At 40.6% G+C, this 19,335-nt stretch overlaps 1 protein-coding gene across 1 annotated transcript in view; it reads right to left on the reverse strand.

The window, feature by feature from the left end:
* KRI1 (KRI1 homolog) overlaps positions 1-19,335 on the reverse strand; it is a 36,127-nt gene that overhangs the window by 8,462 nt on the left and 8,330 nt on the right. Inside the window, exons 5-12 of the mRNA XM_089489104.1 lie at positions 13,303-13,354; positions 13,115-13,149; positions 12,103-12,193; positions 11,113-11,187; positions 9,660-9,781; positions 6,613-6,733; positions 5,606-5,701; positions 2,924-3,094 (exon numbers count right to left, since the gene is read on the reverse strand). Coding sequence (XP_089345230.1) covers positions 2,924-3,094; positions 5,606-5,701; positions 6,613-6,733; positions 9,660-9,781; positions 11,113-11,187; positions 12,103-12,193; positions 13,115-13,149; positions 13,303-13,354 — 763 coding nt within the window. The remainder of the gene's footprint in view (positions 1-2,923; positions 3,095-5,605; positions 5,702-6,612; positions 6,734-9,659; positions 9,782-11,112; positions 11,188-12,102; positions 12,194-13,114; positions 13,150-13,302; positions 13,355-19,335) is intronic.

A 19,335-nucleotide genomic window follows, 5' to 3' on the forward strand; every position in this document is an offset into this window, starting at 1 on the left:
CTACTGACTACAGACACAAAGGTGGAGAATCTGGTGCCATATGTTAACATGTTGCCTCATGTGCTGCGCAACATAGCAACGTCAAAAGCATTTTAACATGGACTCCTAGATCCCTTTCACATGTAGTCTCATTCAGCCAGGTGTTCCCCACCTTATATCTGTGCATTTCATTTTTCTGCCCTAAGTGCAGTACCTTACATTTCTCCCTGTTGAATTTCATTATGTTAGCTTTGGCCCAACTTTCTAGTGTATTCAGGTTATTTTGAATTTTGATCCTGTCCTCTGGGGTATTAGTTGCTACTCCTAATTTGGCGTCATCTGCAAATTTAATAAGTGTGCCCCCAATTTTGTCATCCAAGTAATTGATAAATAGAACTGGGCCCAGGACAGAGCCCTGTGGGACCCCATTGGTCACTTCTCTCCAGGATGAAAAGGAGCCATTGTTGAGCACCCTTTACTTTGTCTAGCCCACATTTTACAAGCTTGTTTGCAAGAATGTCATGGGAACCCTTGTCAAAGGCCTTACTGAAATCAAGATATACTATATCCACAACATTCCCTTCATCTACCAAGCTGGTAATTTTATCAAAGAAATAGATAAGATTTGTCTGGCATGAAACCTATGTTGACTGTTTAATGATCTGCTCCAGAATCTTCCCTGGTATTGATGTCAGACTAACTGGATGATAATTGTTGGGATCCTCTTTTTTTCCCTTTTTGAAGATGGGGACAACGTTTGCCCTCCTCCAATCTGCTGGGACTTCTCCTGTTCTCCAAGAGTTCTCAAAAATTATTGCCAATGGCTCCGATATTACATTTGCCAGTTCTTTTAATACTCTTGGATGTAGTTCATCTGGTCCTGGAGACTTATATTTATTTAGATTAACAGTTATTCCTGTACTCTTTGTATATTCTGGGCTGAATTTCCCCTATTTCCTCAGGTTGAGCACCCTTTTACTTTTCTGAGAAGACTGAGGTAAAGAAGGTGTTAAGTAATTCTGCCTTTTCTCTGTCCCTTGTTAGCATTTTGCCATCTTCTCTGCACGGTGGCCCTACCATTTCCTTATTTTTCCTTTTGCTGTGGACATAGCCAAAAAAGCCCTTTTTATTGTTCTTAACCTCTCTATCAAGCCTGAATTCATTCTGCGCTTTAGCTTTTCTGACTTTACCCCTACACATGCCTGCTATTTCTTTGAATTCATTTTTTGGTGATTTCCCCCTTTTTCCATTTCTTATACTTGTTCTGTTTAAAACCTAGCTCAGTTGAAAGTTCCTTAGTTATCCATCCTGGCTTCTTCAGACACCTCCCATTTTTCTTCCTCAATGGAACTGTTTTAATTTGTGCCTTCAGTATCTCCCTTTTGAAAAACTCCTATCCGTCCTGAACTCCCTTCTCATTTAGTATTCCTGACCATGGGATCACCCTCAGTACTTCTCTAAGTTTACTGAAATCCACTCTCCTAAAGTCTAGAATGCATGTCTGACTATGCCTGGCTTCTCTACTGTATAACAAACTCCAGGAGAACATGGTCACTCCCACCTAATGATCCAACCACTTGCACCCCATTAACCAAGTCATCCTTGTTGGCTAGGATCAGATCTAAAATAGCTGACCCCCTTCCACCTTTTGGACAATGAAATTGCCTTCCAGGCAAGTGAGGAATTTGCTAGAACTTGAAGATTTGGCCGAGTTTGACTTCCCGGAAATATCAGAATGGTTGAAGTTATCCATCACTACCACATCTCTCCTTTCTGAGTGTGTAGCATTTAAACAACCTGAAAAAATTACTGAACCATTGCCAGAGGAAGCTCTTTAAAGAAAATTGGCAACAATTCACAAAATGGATCCAGAAACACTTCTCAGACAGCTAGAGTTTCACCTAATAAGATAATAGCATTTTGACAGAACTATTTCTGCTTAAAGCTTTGCCACTACCACAAGGGTGGGCATGAAAACAGAGCAGCTACATTCACATACTGATGTTATCTGCAATGTTAAGTAGTTGGATATGCTGGGAGACTGTGGGAAAGAAACAGGATCACAAAACTAAATTGGATCATGTTTTGCTATAAGACTAAATTTTGACACTTCCAAGATGGTTGTTAAAAGGAAGAATTATCGATTTATGAAAACAAATAGAAAAAAATGCCTTGCTTTTCAGTATTTTCAGGCATGGCACATTTTAAAATACACCACTTCAAGTACTATACAAAATCAAGTTAAAAGTAAATTCTTTTTTGAAGAAATTTTACTTCAGAAGTACAAAAAAGACCAAATAAGTATGTTTGGTGGCATTGCCTCAGCTTCTAATGCCTGCTCTGTAAACACTAAATTGCGTGGACTTGGAAACAGATATTTTACAGTCTTATAGCTAGAGGTTTGGCATCTGTACTGCTCTAGGTCCAAACACTGTGCTTGTGTTGACATGGAAGTGCTGGAAATCTCTTCTCAGGCACCACAAGCCTTCTCCAATGCCTTTAATTGGGGAGCACTGCTTCTATACAACGTCTTCAGGTCATGAAACTAGCAACGATGCTCTCACTAACAACTATCAACCAAGGAGTCAGACACAGAGACAATCTAAGAGTAATCCCTTGCGTCTCAGCATGTAGTTCTAAACTACAGTTTGGACAGGCAAGAAGTCCTGTTGTGCTGTGGCCAACAAGCTAAGCTTTGAACTTGGTAGTCCCTCTTTTAGATCTTGCCGCTGCCAAGAACCCATGAAGCAGCTTTAGGCAAGGCCCCTATTCTCTCTGAGGCACAAGCCACCTCCTCCCAACTGAAAAATCAACCATCTTCTGCATGGGAAGCACTCTAGAATTTTTGAAATGCTCATGTAAGAACAGGGTCATGTGATTTACATCACACAGGTGTCTGGTTGCCTGTCATGAGCAGTGGCCTGTGATAATGGTGAAGAAATACCTCCATCAGCTGATCATGATGGGCAGGATCAAAGTCACCCGCGAGGTCCTCCTCTTGGAAGGTGCCAGTCTCACTGCCTGTGATCTCCCGCAGCTTCTCCAGTCGTTCTAGAATCTCTCGGCGTTTCAGGTTCTTCAGCTGCTTCAGCTCCTCCTGCTTGCGTTCCCTCTCCTTTTAGATTGAGCAAAATGCTATATTAAGTATCAGACCTATTGCCTGTGTCAATTAGACATCCAGCTTCTGACGAGGGAAAAGATGAGAACCTTGGCCTTCCCATTTGGGCAAAAGGAATCAACGTCATCATCATCACCACTATTACCACCACCATCATCTTTATTGTACACAGCCAAAGACCTTTACAATACATGGAATAAAACATGGGACATAAATTAAAAATAAATTATAAAAATATTAGATATAACTTTATAACCATTTTACAGACCCCTGTGAAAACAGTTGTTCGCTGCCTTGAGTCCCTGTATTGGGAGAAAGGCAGGATATAAGAAAATAAGAATAATTGTAAAATTAATATTTATACTACAATATAAACTACAAACACGTAGTTTCTTGAATGCCAATATATGACAAATAGCCTTGTATCGGCAAAGAATTCTACTACCACTTTCTGAGGGGTGCAGTCCATATATAACTGAATAATTGATAACACATATCTTTGGCTATGGGCAGAACAAGAAGTAATGAATTTTTTCTTTCTGTAACTGGAATACTTGTCTTAGGAGCTGAGAAAAGGTCAGTTTCAAAATACTGTGGCTTTACATGATTGACCTGAATTTATGGATACCAAATGGAGAACTGTGTCCTAAATGTGGCTGCTTTGACATGAACAAAAATCTAGTTTTAAGACCAAAAGGACTAAGTTTTCTCTGTGTTAAAGCCTTGGAACAACTGTCCCCAATCTCCAAAACCTCAGTCCCTCCAGTCAACAAAGTTTGCTGAGAGAATTATTCCCAAATCCATTTAATCTACACCAGAACCTTAAGGCAGAGACATCAATATCAGCTGCAATTGAGCAAAGACCCAATTCAGCCCTACAGTGAGTTGCTGAAACCTCCAGGGAAAGTTCCAAGATCTATCATACGAATTCATTTTGTAAAATTTCCAAATCAGACTTGACACCTCCTCCCCAGATTTCTGCTCCATACAGCATTTGTTTGATCATTTTAGCTGTGAAAACCTTGAGGGCAGGATTTATTAATTGCCCCCCTCTAGAACAGAAAAAATTCTTTGAAGTTGCTCAATAGATCTGGCACTTGAGATTTTGGTGGCTTCTAAATGTTCTTTTGAAGAAGGTTTCTCATCAAACCCAGGTATTTAATTGACAGAATCTGTTCTAGATGATGTCCATAAAGTATCCAGTGCACCTGGAAGTTCTCCTTCCAAACACCATAATCTTAGTTTTGGAATAGTTCACAAACAACTGTTCTGCTTTACAGGGCCTGCCAAATTTGGCCTACATCTTTTTAGGGTCAATTTTGTGCAAAGACAACAAAACAAAACCATCAGCATAAAGCAAAATTGAAATCTTGCAGCTACTAACTGCTGGAGGTAAAAATGAGGCCATTTCTGGAATCAGGTGACTAATATAAAAATTAAATTAAAAAGGTGCCAGAATATAGTCCCGTTTCACACACACACACACACACACCCGGTTGATAAGAACAGGTTAAGTTAAAGCACAATTTAATCCTGTTCGAAACTGCAGAGAATTACCTTGGTGTAAGAGCTAAATAAGCCACAACAGTCTTTTATCGATGTTTGTTTGAGCTAATTTATGCCATAAACATCACCTGTTTATCAAATCAAAATCTGATGAAAAGTCTACAAAAGCTGTATAAATACTGATTTGAGCCACTGGTAAATTTAGATACAAGATGATGTAATGTAAAGGCCTGGTCCAGAATAGTTTTACCTTTCCTGAAACCTGCTTGTTCCTCAAAGATAACAGATTACTATCCCATTTCAGAAACTTGTTTGAAACATATTGTGCACAGAAACCACACCTAAAGATTGATGTCTCAGTAATTAGAAGGATCTGTTGTGTACCCTTTCTTCTAGAGTGGCACAACAATGGTAGATAGCCAACTTGAGGGAAAGTTGCCCGTTTTGAGTTAATATACATAAATAATTTTGCAAGAATAGGTGACCATAAATCAATGTGTATTGTGAACATCTCAGGGGTGGTGGTGGTGGTGGTAATTTCTCCAGGGACCTTGCCACTGTGGTGTGCGGAAATCAGATTTTTAAATTATTATTTCAGCAGGAAAAAGGTGGCCATTCAAGAATTTTATCAGAATTCTGCATCATAATACTCTGTATAGTTAAGTTACTTCCAAAGATGTGCCTAAAATGGGCAACCCATACCTCAAATGTAGTTGGGGTTGCAGGCTCACAAGTCTTATGGGAGAAACCTAACTATTAAATTTCAGAATTTGGTTTCATTGGCTTCATTAAGGACTAGAAATCTCCAACAGTTAATAAAATAAGCCATCTCTCCCCCCCCCCCCCCCAAAAAAAACACAATGTTTTATATTCTCTACACTGCTGTTTTGAGAAAAATAGTGATATCAGCAGTGGCTACACATTTCATCTGCCTTGTTAATTTACTCAGCTCAGGAAAAGCAAATCAGAACCCCAATCACCCACACCCTGAGAACAACTCACTTTCCTCTTGCGCTCACGGATCTCCTGGCGCTTCTCTTTGCGACGCTCATCCTTCCGGCGAACAGAAGTTGCAATGATGCGAGGATATGTCCGCACCTGTTGGCAAGTGAGTTGAGGTGGGAAGTAATGAAAATGGAACATTACTCTGATTATAATTATTAAGCTTTACTTATATAGTACTGTAAATTTACACAGTGCTGTACATATAATCAATTAAAATAGATAAAATAGATAAAATAAGCCTGCCTATAGCGTACATTCTATGAAAATAAATATAATAATAATAATATAACTTATTTATATTCTGCTTTTTTGCAGAGGAATCAAAGTGGATTAAAACAAATATAGGAATAAAACATCATAGTTAAGATTACAATTAAAGAAGATAACCCCTTATCCCAACCCTCCCCCAATCATAAAAACATTAAAAAGATATTGAACAACAGAATAAATCAAAATGTTCTAATTACAAATTAACTAAAAATTGCAGGTAGATTTGGGTGAGAAGAATGCCTTCTTCTAGAGGAGGAGTGGGGTCGATGGTATTGGTAGAGGGAAGCTAGTCTAGGAAGGCTAATCTGGAAAGGCCTGCCAGAAGAGATCCGTTTTAACAGTCTTTTTAAAGGCTTCCAGAGTGGTAATATGACGGATCTCATCCGGCAGGTCATTCCAGACCCTAGGAGTGGCAGATGAGAAGGTCCTCTGGGTCACCACGGACAATCTAGTCTTCTTGGGTTGCAGCAGGTTGATTAATACATATTAATACATGTTAACATTCAAACAATAAAATGCAGCAGACAACAAATTAAAATAACATTAGATAACAATCATGTAATGTCTGGGAATGCTTTCTGATCCCGCATATCTCAGACAGAGGGGGAGAAGCAAACCTAGTGATGTCCTCCTGAAATTCCCTTACTTTGGAATGGCGTCAGAGCTCTGAGTAGCTTGCCCAACAACCCAGTCCCACATCTATCCATCTCAAAAGCTGAAGATATGGTCCTCACCAATTGTGCCTCAGGCTCCTCAAAGCGGAAGTTGTATTGGCACTCAAAATCCTCTTGTTTTTTTAGGAACAGCTCACCCTCATCTGAGGAGTCTGACACAGCCAGTTGTGCTTCAGGTAGCCTGTGAAGAAATTCCACAGGAGGTAACAAGGTATTAATTACAACATAACCTGAGATTTCACAAATGGATTCTCATCTTCCACAGCTGTCTAGAATACAATTCAATGTTCACCAAAGAATCATAAGCAGTTTAAAGAAAATGGCACCGCTTCTGGCCCATAGACTATTTCCACTGGAGTGCCATTCTCAAATCCTGGCCAACATATATACAGTGATGGCAAACCTTTTAGGAACCGAGTGCCCAAACTAACTTCTGCCCTCTCTGGAGGCAGCCGAAGGTCTGGTATGGCCTTCATACGGCTGTTCCTCCTCTTTCCTGCCCTCCATGTGCCATGAAAAATGGCTGTGCATGCTATCTCGGGCACACATGCCATAGGTTTGCCACCATGGGTATATAACATATAAATGTAGAGGTTTGAGCATTGGACTATGATTCTGGAGACAAGCATTCGAACCACAGCTTGGCCAAGTAAACACATTGGGTGACCTTGAGCAAGTCACACTTTCTCAGCCTAAGAGGATGGCAAAAGAAAACCTCATCTGAAGACACATGGCAAGAAAACCCCATAATAGGTTCACCTTAGGTTGCCATAAATCAGAAACAACTTGAAGGCACACAACAACGCTTAAGGTATGGAGTGTCTTAAATCTTTTTTTTTAACCTGGCCCCTAATTAAGACCATCATTGCCCAGACTAAAAGCTAATGGCCACAAGTCAGGACTAACCATATCTGGAGGTGGGGAGCATTTACCTGCCAACTCCAGGTGCTTGAAATCCTTCCATCATGCCCTGCTCTAGTATTGCTTGTATACCTTGCCTTGCCAAACGTTCACCTTTGGATCGGGGTTCTCTCAGCCACCAGCAGCACTTCATGCACCCTTGGTGCAGTAAATCTAGGCAGCCAGTAGGCCAGCTATACAATGAAAGGGAACTGGAGCAAGCTTAATTCAAGGAAACCATCGAGCTAAAATTCAGTTGCCAGAGAAAACAAAATTTGGGATGCAAAGGAGTTGGCTATCACTTTTGATTCACCTAGGTGAGGCAATTTCAGAGACCCAGCAGCCATATACAGTGGGCTCTTGGCATCATCTGGAGAACTCCCCAGACTGAAGATGCTCAAGTCCCATTCCATACAAAAGCACAGTAAGATGGTGTCCCTTATATAAAATGGCAACGTCAAGGCTTGTTTTTTGATTTGCTTTTTAAAAATATTTTCAAACTGTAGATGCTTGAATCCATGGATAATAAAATCCTTTGATACTGAGGGTTGATTGTTCCCACAACAGAGCATAGTTCTTTAATTGCCAGTCCCTGCCAATTCTGTGTTCTGATTAGGCTATAACAGCAGAAGATTTTCTAGGTGAGCCAACAGGAGCCAAAGGCATGACATTAGGATGAATCCCTGAAACAGATGCAATACAATACGGAATGTTACTATGTTGTTAACCTGATTGCTGCATGGAAAACAGCTTGGGGACAGGGGGAAGAAAAGGCACAAAAACTGGCTTCAACTTCTACTTTAGTGATAACTCAAGTTTGGTAATTTGGTAATAGAACAAGAAAGTGGGATCTTATCTGTCTCACTCTTATTATCAGCCAATATAGCTCAGAGGCAGTTTCACAAGGTGCTCTTACATGTATTTTGTTGTTGTGTACCAACAACAAAATCATGGGGTTTCCTTGGAAATATTTGTTTAGAGGGGGTTTGCCATTACCATCTTCTGATGCTGAGAGAGTGTGACTTGCCCAAGGTCACCAAGTGGATTTCCATGGCTAAACCATCATTCAAACTCAGATCTCCAGAGTTGTAGTGCAACACTCAAGCCACTACACCATGCTGGCTCATGCAAAACACCACACTGACATACATATATTAGTCTAATATATATACAAGCCCAAAGCTAGACGAAGAAAAATTAGAACTGGACTTGCAAGTTTTCCATGAAAGCGTAATTTGTTCAGAAACAGGAGACACTGAAAAGGCACACTATTGCTTTCCATGATGATGACATGACTGATCTGTCCTTTTATAATAAAGTTCTATCATCCCAACAATCCTAGTTATTGTCAGTTCTTTTAACTGAGAAGATGGCAATACTTTGATTCTTAAAGGCCTGCTGGGTGAAGTCAAGATTTTTCAGCCTAGAAAGAAACAACATATCTACTGGGAAAAGCAATAGCAGTGGTTAAAGCACTCAAACTCTGGCCTTCCAGGTGTTTTGGACTTCAGCTCCCAGAATCCCAGGCCACTGGCCAAGATGGCTGAGCTTTCCAGTCCAAAACATCTGGAGGACTAGAATTTGGGGATCACTGACTTAGAGGAACAGGGAAATAATTTCATAATTATGTCAGTCAAATGAAAGCCTGGGATAAAGGGTGGCTGGGTTCAGAGGGGCTTACAGCAAACTGTAGATATATTTTTAAAAAATCAGTTTGTACTGGCAAATGTTGTATCTTTATCAATTAACTACTGATTGCTAAAATCCAAGATTTAAGAAAAACTTGTTATCGCCCTCCAGACTCTAGAGGCTGGTTCGTGCATGCAACTCCCTTTTTTAACCCTAGTCCACATGTGCTGGTATGGTCAGGAACTGTGTAACTGTAAGAGAAGGTGGACAAAATTTAGCCTCCCAAAGTTGTTGAATGGCAACTTCCAACATTCTTCTTTATCAGCCTTGTTGACTGGGTTGATGAGTGTTGCAACCCAGCAATAAGGAGCAGCTTCAGGCAAAACAGCTTGACACAGTGAACCCTAATCCTGTGAAACCTGGGACATTCATACCAGCATCTCAACTGTATAAAGACACTATTTTGAATAGCCACCTGTATAAATATGTAAAGCAAGGAAAATATTGCTCTGATACATGGAGAGTTAGTGAGGTTTGCATTCCATCCTCAAGGGCTTTAAAAATCCATTAGCACCCACCTTTCCTCTTCTTCTTCCCTTCCATCACCTGCCTCCTTATAGCGCTTGTTCAGGATGTAATCCCACAGAAACTGTTCTCCTTCATCCAGTTTGGGGTCATTCCAATATTCTTTAAGAGGTGCCTGGGGAAGGTTGGTGGAAGACAAGCACAAAGGATATCTGAAATAAATCCATCCACCTGGAAACCTAAGAAAGCTTCACCATGAAGTGAATACCCAAAGATGTCTAACATCGTCCCACTATGTTTTCAGCTTTTTATATAGGCATTTTAAAAAGTCCTAGGTGCATTAGCTCATGGAAGGGCACAGAGATGGCAGGGCTAGCACATCCCCCCCCCATATGTTTACTCAACATTTTTCATGATGCATGCATAGGTTTTACAAATAGGAATAAGCCACAGAATCCTCTCAACAATCATGTTATCCTAACTGGTAGATAGGGGGAACGAGCACATACTATTATGAAGCAAGGTGGAAAAGTGTTTGCAATTAGGGAAATATAGCTACCTTAGTCACAGGGTAGCATACCATCTCAAGTTGTAGATTTAGCAGCATCTGGAAGTCCACATCAATCTGTACTTTTTGCTTCCAAGATGATCATTTATATGTTACTACTTCACTGCAGTTGTTGGCAATTAAATTGTGTAATCAAAGATGACGCTAAGAAATGGTGCAGAACCATAAAGTCAAGCCTTTTCCCATCATTTCTTGCTACTCCCAACTGAAAATCTCAGACCAGTATTCTGATGTTCCAAGGGGACTCTGTGTGATGGTAGGAAACACCCACATTATTATTATTATTATTATTATTATTATTATTATTATTATTAAGCTTTATTTATATAGCACTGTAAATTTACACAGCACTGTACCAACAATCATTCAATTAGACGGTTCCCTGCCCTCAGGCTTACAATCTAAGAAGACGCGACAAAAAAGGAGAAGGGAATGGTGGTGGGAAAGGGATCAAGTCCTGGAGTTCATCTCTCCCTCTGAAGCCTGGACCAAGGCAGATGGACTGGAGGAAGGGCTCTGTTTCTTAAGGATAAGCTTGATGGTGTTGGGCCTGCCATTTCACTCCCTCCAGGCTGGATGGCTTGCCTTTCTGGTGGATGGAGGGGAGGGCTCTTCTTTCAGGGAAGGCCTGTTGGAGCTAGGATCCCTTTCTCCCTCTCTGGATGATGGTGGATGGAGGGGTGGGCTCTTCTTTCAGGGAAGGCCTGTTGGAGCTGGCTGACCCTTCTCCCTCTCTGGATCTTACAGTATTTCTTCAAACCATTACTGAGTCTAGAAATCAATTCCATGTGCCTTTTCCTACTTTAAAGAGGCCTCAGAATGCAACAGAGAACAGCCACAGATGAAACAGTGGTGACAGAGAGCCAGATTTGGCTGCTGGAAATGGCTATCCACCATATAGTGCCATCTACAGCAGGAGGCCCTAGTCTCTCACTTACCAGGTCTTGAAGATCCTCTTCTGCATCTGACTTCTGACCCTTCAGCCAGCTGATGTAATCTGCCTCCTCACACTCCTGAAACGAGTGGGTAGAACAGAGACAATGCTGACACCCACTACAGCCCTCTACTTTGAAATAAATAGTTAATGAATTTTGAATCCATCCCTTAGTGCATACTTATTAATGTTTAACTAATTAATTATCCTGCACCCTATAAAAAGAAAATAGACAGATGTTAAATATAAACTTGGCCCCAAACTAAGAAGATATTTGCCATATTTTATCAGAAGCCACCTTACAGCATGTTTAATTAATACTCAAGGTTCAGATTCTGAGGTGTAAGAGAAGCCAAAGCCCGACTAGAGCCTTTGGACCAGGGGCATCTTGGGACTCACTGACTGTCTCTGCAGTATGCTGAAAGCTAATTGCATTCTACGTCAGGACTGAACACATTCGCCATGGAAAAAGAGCATTTCATGATGAGGTGCATAATTCATCTTCAATTTTATTAATGAGGTTCTGCAGGAGGCAGGGTAGAAATAAGTTTCTATCCCTTATGGCTTGAGGGGACTGGTTCAGGTACATGCCATTCTGTTCATACAGTAAAACCAGAACCATGATTTGTGCCAAGGTGCAATTGTTCAACAGTGGTGTAAGTTGTACCCAGTTGTGGTTAGGAAGGTGTTATGATCTGCACAAGCAGAAAATATGAGAAAAAAATGTAAACAATGAAGAAACGGATTGATTCTGAAGTTACGAAACAGAATAGTATCAATCATTCACATATTAATCGTGGAGGAATGATCCATGCTAGTGAGATGTTTTATCATTTTGCTATCTGCAGAGATATCTGAAGCTCTGTGAATCGTAGAAGGGAAATGATGGTTTCCCACTCTCACCCACCAGAACAGCTGCCCACTGGAACTCGGTGTGGATGAGCCACAGCCTAAAAAGCCAGGAAAAAAAACTATCACTTCCTTACACACCCACCTTCTCTTCTTTAGTTTTGGCTCGCTTGTGTAGTAAAGATGATGAACTAGCATCTTCTTCTTCATCACTATCTGCAACAAACCTCTGGAAGCTGCATGAGAGGGGACAAGGGAAGGTTCAGCATTATTCATCCAAGGCCAAGGGTCTTGAGAACTGAAGGAATTACATCCGCAATCTGGAATAGGGCCTAAAGACTATGCTAAACCAGCTAGACCACTGGGGCAATCATTATTACAGTAAACCTGAGAGCATATCCTACTTTGTCCTGAGGCAAGCCAAACAGCAGGGTGGACCCCTGTTTTGCAACCCTGTTAAAACTCTCCCAAGGCTCCTGATTATCCCTGATTTTTTTTTAAAGAATCACGTCATTTTGCGGCTAACATATGCCCCTCCAAGATTTGGGTCCTCTTGCCCCTCACTACTCTTCCTCAGAAAACCCCTAAACGAAGAAAAATAATATTTTGGGAGCCAGTATGTGAAGCCGAAAGAGAGATTAAATCACTATGGGATTCAAAAGGAATGAAACATCAAGCCACATTGAATGGTGCAAAGGAGGTTTTTGTCTCCTTCGGAGTTGCCCAACCCCATTATAAAGGCAAGACTCTAGGGAAGTATTTTGCTGAGATTAGCAAAGATAGAATATTACTTATTTATGGACATCACTGGTGTTCAAACTCAGGGAAAACCTAGCTCTGGAGAAATAAGGCTCAGCTCCAGTCCATTTTAAATATTCACTTTCCCAGGAGACAAGACATAAAGAAGCAAGGGACTGTTAGAGAGGCAGAAAATGCATTTTCCTTTTCATGAACTAACTATAGCTTACTCCCCCACTCAGGGCATTTGGAAAGAGGGCTCACAAAAAGAATGGACCCCCTGGACAACCCCCCCCTTTTTTTAGAAATTAACCACAAGAAAAAGATGGCATACACACACAAACAGCACATGTGAGGAAAGAGAACATAAGATTATTATGTAGACGGTTCTGTTTCCCAGCAATCGCATTCTTTCTCACCTCTCTTTAAGCTGCTTCTGCTCTTCCACATAGCTCTGTCAAATGGTAGAAGAGAAGATTAGCACAGTATGCCACAACTTCTTGCAGACTTCCCAACACAAATCAAGAATTCCCTTAAAAACACTGCAGTTTCTCGGATGTACAGTGAACCCACAGCCTTGCTCCCAACATATCCCTCCCAGCCTCACCTTTGGAAGTTTACTTGCTACTTCCTCCTTGTCCTCTTCATCCTCGTATTTGCTGTAAGAAAAAAAAGGAGGGTTACTGAAGGAACAGATCCCTCTTTTCCCACTCCCTACAGGAAACTCAGGCCTGGGGACAACACACTCACGATTGCGATGCTTCAACCCAAATGAAAAAAACAAAACAAAAAACTAATAGCTTATCAGAACCTCTAATAATATATATAACCTCTAAACTAAGTCTTCTTCAATTTGATGACATAATCAGATCCAGGCATAAGGAATGTTCTAGTACCAAAGTGCCCATAACTCACCCTAAAATGTAGCTTGGCATGTACTTACCAATCCAAAGGAACAAACATATTACTCTGATCAACCCAAGCCATTGTACAAGCAAACGACAGGAAATAGAAGCCAGCTTCTCTAGAGTTATAAATCTATCTAGGATTGTAGGAAGACTGCCATCCAAGAGGAATATCTACTCCTGTTTGATATCTGGTGAGTTTTGCAATTTCACCATCCAAATTTTGAATGAGAAATTGAGATGCTCCATACTTGTATGACTTTGCTGTTTTGATATTGCCATCAAAATGTCACTTAACATTATTTGACGCATAACAGCATTTAATGTTCATTCACATGTAATAGTATCTGATATCTGACAGTACTGATATATAGTAGATAGCAGCATACTGATTGTGCTTGTAGCATGCTAGTAATAATTAAATTAAATATCATTTGGTATCAAATACCAAGATATCAAGTACAGGGGTGAAAGACAGCAAAAACTATTCTCTTTCCATTATTACAAATATTATAGTCAAAAAGTTTTCACATATATTATAGTTCAAAAAGTTTGAACGTTTAATTTATTTAATTTATATCCCCACCTTTCTCCTTGCACAGGAGCCAAAATGTCCTGTATCTGAATTTAACATTTAAACCAAACATGTGAAATCAGATAACATTGCTTAATGCAGTGAAAAATTTACCCATTTTCCCCAGTTCTACTTTTCCAGGAAAAAGTTCCACTCATGTCACTGGGCCAAATGCAGAAGTCTACATTTTGGCTAGCTTGGTAAACAGGGTTCTACACTTCTCTGAATAAGGGAAGAATGGTGCCTTCTCTGACTTTTCCATTTTCCCTCAATTAAAAAATTGCAAGTTTGGGGTTTGTTGTGTACCTTCAAGTCATTTCTGACTTAGGGTGACCATAAGATAGGTTCTATCATGGGGTTTTCTTGGCAGGATTTGTTCAGAGCAGGTTTGCCATACGCAGGTGCACCATATGCAGCTTTCAGCTTATGCTGAAGCTGCGCGAAAAAGAATGGTGTGTGTGCCGCATGCACATCCCCAATGGCTTTCAATGGGGCTTGAGCATACGGGTTTTTTTTCCTTATATGGGAGAGGGATCCAGAACAGATCCTCCATGTAAAGGAAGGGACCACTGTATAATCTAAAAATATTCTAAGGCAATGTTGTACTTGATCAAGGTATTCAATTGTGAAATCTTCTCCGTTAGAGAATGATCATTCTTCACTATACTGTAAGCATAAAGACTGAAATCCAAGATGCATTTCTCCATGCAAACACAGTGCTGCCATTTACACAAGATGACACACAGAAATGCTTTCATGCTTGTAAGCTGCTGCTTGTTTTCTTTTCCTGACTTTTGGTTTACAAGGAGATACTAAAAGAATGATTCTTCTTATCTGCTCTCCTTTTTACCTGCCCTCTCCCTTCTGGGCGACGTTTTCACCTTTCCCTTCACGTGACTAACACAGACATCTTTCTCCAGACTGGGGCACAAGGAGCTTATCGCCTGGCCTTGCCAAGGGATAAAAAGGCCAGAAGGAGGTGGGCAGAAAAAAGAGCAAGAGACCTGTTGTACATACCAATGTCTCAGAGGAGAAATTTGACATTTAATTTGAGTTATAATGAAAGCCCACAATAGGAATTGGACAACACCAAGTTGGAACAGATCTAACTTCACATATATTATTGAAAGGTAATGATGATGATGATGATTTATAGCTTGCCCAATCACAAGGAATCCAGATGGGTTACAGCAATAAAAATACATAGAGAATACAATAAAATAAAATACAATAACATACGATAAAACAGAGCGACCTAAGTCACAGTAATTCACAGCTAGGCCTGATGAAGTGGGGCCTGTCTTTTTCACTCCCTCCCAGGCCTGATGATGACAGCTGACATAGAGAGAGGGCTCTTCTTCTTAAGGCTAGCTCTGAAGGAGTTTGGCCTGCCTTTTCACTCCCCCCAGGCCGGATGATGACAGCTGGCATGGAGGGAGGGCTCTTCTTCTTGAGGCAAGAATTTAATATTAATTAATTTTAATTTAATTATTTTCATTAAATTTAAGAGAAGAATTGGTGGACAGAGCGACGTATGTCACAGTAAACGGGGAAAGGAACTAGGTAGGAAAGGAAAAGATACATCTTAAGAGCCTTCTTAAAGGCTGTAAGAGTAGAAATGTGGCGGATCTCCTTCGGCAGGTCATTCTAAAGGTTCGGAGCAGCAGTGGACAAGGCCCTGAGGTTAGTCTAGATTTTTTTGGCTGAAGTAGATGCTTCCCCGAGGAACTTAGTGTGCGGGACAGACAATATGGAAGAAGGCGTTCCCTTAAGTATTCTGGACCCAAGCCATGTTCAGTACTTAAGGAGTACATTAGTTAAGAAGTCACGATAGAGCAACTCTTGTCTACTTAGGGGACTATGAGGTGTTGGTTGGATGGAGGGTCTTGAGATCAACCAAGACATATATCCATCAATTTACGTTTCAGGAGAGGGGTTAGATGGATATCGGAGACACTGTTCTACAGTGGTTTTGGTCCTACCTCTCGGGCAGATTCCAGATGGTGGCACTGGGAGACAGTTGTTTTTAAAAAAGAGAGCTAAAATTTGGTGTCCCCCATGGTGCCATCCTGTCTCCCATACTGTTTAACATTTACATGAAGCCACTGGGCGAAATCATCTGGAGACATGGGGCAGGGTGTTATCAATACACTGATGATAGAGAATGGAATAGAATCACAGAACTGTTACTTTTTCACAGATATTCACTAGTCAGAGTTTGGAACTGTGACTGGCTTGAAGACTAAACTGTGATTTTCAGTGACTGTGATTCATTCTGTTACTGAGCTCCAAACTGTGATATTCACAGAACTGCTACTTTTTCTGTGACTGTGATTCATTCTGCTACTGAGCCTCCAAACTGTGAACTGCTACTTTTTCTGTGACTGTGATTTCATTCTGCTACTGAGCTCCAAACTGTGAACTGCTACTTTTTCTGTGACTGTGATTTCATTCTGCTACTGAGCTCCAAACTGTGAACTGCTACTTTTTCTGTGACTGTGATTCATTCTGCTACTGAGCCTCCAAACTGTGAACTGCTACTTTTTCTGTGACTGTGATTTCATTCTGTTACTGAGCTCCAAACTGTGATTTTCACAGAACTGCTACTTTTTCTGTGACTGTGATTCATTCTGTTACTGAGCTCCAAACTGTGATTTTCACAGAACTGCTACTTTTTCTGTGACTGTGATTCATTCTGCTACTGAGCCTCCAAACTGTGAACTGCTACTTTTTCTGTGACTGTGATTCATTCTGTTACTGAGCTCCAAACTGTGATTTTCACAGAACTGCTACTTTTTCTGTGACTGTGATTCATTCTGTTACTGAGCTCCAAACTGTGATTTTCACAGAACTGCTACTTTTTCTGTGACTGTGATTCATTCTGCTACTGAGCCTCCAAACTGTGAACTGCTACTTTTTCTGTGACTGTGATTCATTCTGTTACTGAGCTCCAAACTGTGATTTTCACAGAACTGCTACTTTTTCTGTGACTGTGATTCATTCTGCTACTGAGCCTCCAAACTGTGAACTGCTACTTTTTCTGTGACTGTGATTCATTCTGTTACTGAGCTCCAAACTGTGATTTTCACAGAACTGCTACTTTTTCTGTGACTGTGATTCATTCTGCTACTGAGCCTCCAAACTGTGAACTGCTACTTTTTCTGTGACTGTGATTCATTCTGTTACTGAGCTCCAAACTGTGATTTTCACAGAACTGCTACTTTTTCTGTGACTGTGATTCATTCTGCTACTGAGCCTCCAAACTGTGAACTGCTACTTTTTCTGTGACTGTGATTCATTCTGTTACTGAGCTCCAAACTGTGATTTTCACAGAACTGCTACTTTTTCTGTGACTGTGATTCATTCTGCTACTGAGCCTCCAAACTGTGAACTGCTACTTTTTCTGTGACTGTGATTTCATTCTGTTACTGAGCTCCAAACTGTGATTTTCACAGAACTGCTACTTTTTCTGTGACTGTGATTCATTCTGTTACTGAGCTCCAAACTGTGATTTTCACAGAACTGCTACTTTTTCTGTGACTGTGATTCATTCTGCTACTGAGCCTCCAAACTGTGAACTGCTACTTTTTCTGTGACTGTGATTCATTCTGTTACTGAGCTCCAAACTGTGATTTTCACAGAACTGGCTGCTACTTTTTCACAGATCACTCAGGAAGCACTGAAATAACAGAAAATCACTGATTGAGTCCTTTGTAGGTAAGGTGCTTCCACCTTCCAGTCACAAGACAGAGTAACTACTACAAACAATTCTGTGATTCTGGATCAGTAGCAGCAGTATCACTCTAGTGTACAGATCACAGAAATCACATAAAATCACAGAAATCACAGAAAATCACAGAAAATCACGGAAATCACAGAAAATCACAGTTTTGAATCACAGATATTTTAAAATCACAGTAACAGTTTTCACTGATATCTGTAAATCACAGTTATTCCATTCACTAACTGATGACACCCAAATATATTTCTCTATGTCTTGAACTGATGCAGTGACTAAGGATGGCATCTTTCCTCTGAATGCCTGTCTTGGGGCAGTAATGGACTGGATGAGGGAAAACCGACTTAAGCTGAATCCAGGTAAGGCGGAGGTACTCGTTATAGGAAACATGAGCCCGGGTATGGAGTTACGTCAGCCAGTTCTGGATGAGATCACACTTCCCCTCAAAGACTCTAACTGCAGCTTGGGGGTGCTCCTTGACTCATCGCTTTACCTGACAGCTCAGGTGGATGCGACAGTCAGGAGAACTTGTTATCAGCTTTGGCTGATACGCCAACTGCACCCCTTCCTGGAACCGGGAGACTTTGAAACAGTAGTACATGTGCTGGTAACCTCTCCACTGGACTTCTGTAATGAGCTCTACATGGGGCTACCCTCGTGCCAAGTTCGGAAACTTCAACTTGTATAAAATATGGCAGCCAGGTTCATTACAGGTACTTCTCGAAATGATTACATAACACTGGTTTTGAAATCCCTTCACTAGCTGCCAATTAGTTTCCAGGCAAGGTACAAGGTGTATTTTTATTCAGGGTAAGTGTCAATAAAATGATTTATATTTCAGCAAACATGCATTATGTCCACAGTATTGTTGTTGTTATGTCCCTTCAAGTCATTTCTGACCTATGGCGACCCTAAGGTTTCCCTAACACAGGGTTTCTTTGGCAAGATTTGTTCAGAGAGCATTTCCTTTTGCCTTCCTGAGTCCAAGAGAGTGTGACTTGTGCAAGGTCAGCCAGTGAGTTTCCACAGCCAAATGGGGATTCGAACCATGTCCAGTAACCCAACCACTGCTGGCTCATAGCAATACTACAAATTTCATAAATACACAAAATAAGTACATTCTGTATGGTATTCTTACAAATGCTGTATTTTATGCTATTTTAAAAATAGGAAAATAAGCCTACTCCTTTTTACTTTTGGGATTTTCCAAAAGTAAAATGGAGTGGAGTTTGTCTACTTTCTGTTCAGATTAATGTTACATTAATGCTCATTAATGATTATGTCGTGTGAAAATCAACCCGCTTTTGTAGGTTTTGTCTACTTTCTGTTCAGGTTAACCCACAATGTTGTCTGAAAATCTACCTGCTTTTACTGTTTAATTCCAGTTTAAATTTAGTTTCTGCACAGGGTCTGTCCCGTGTG

The sequence above is a fragment of the Sceloporus occidentalis genome, unplaced genomic scaffold, assembly GCF_023333645.1.
Source record: "Sceloporus occidentalis isolate IW3139 unplaced genomic scaffold, rSceOcc1.0.p SCAF_1, whole genome shotgun sequence".
NCBI lineage: Eukaryota > Metazoa > Chordata > Lepidosauria > Squamata > Phrynosomatidae > Sceloporus > Sceloporus occidentalis.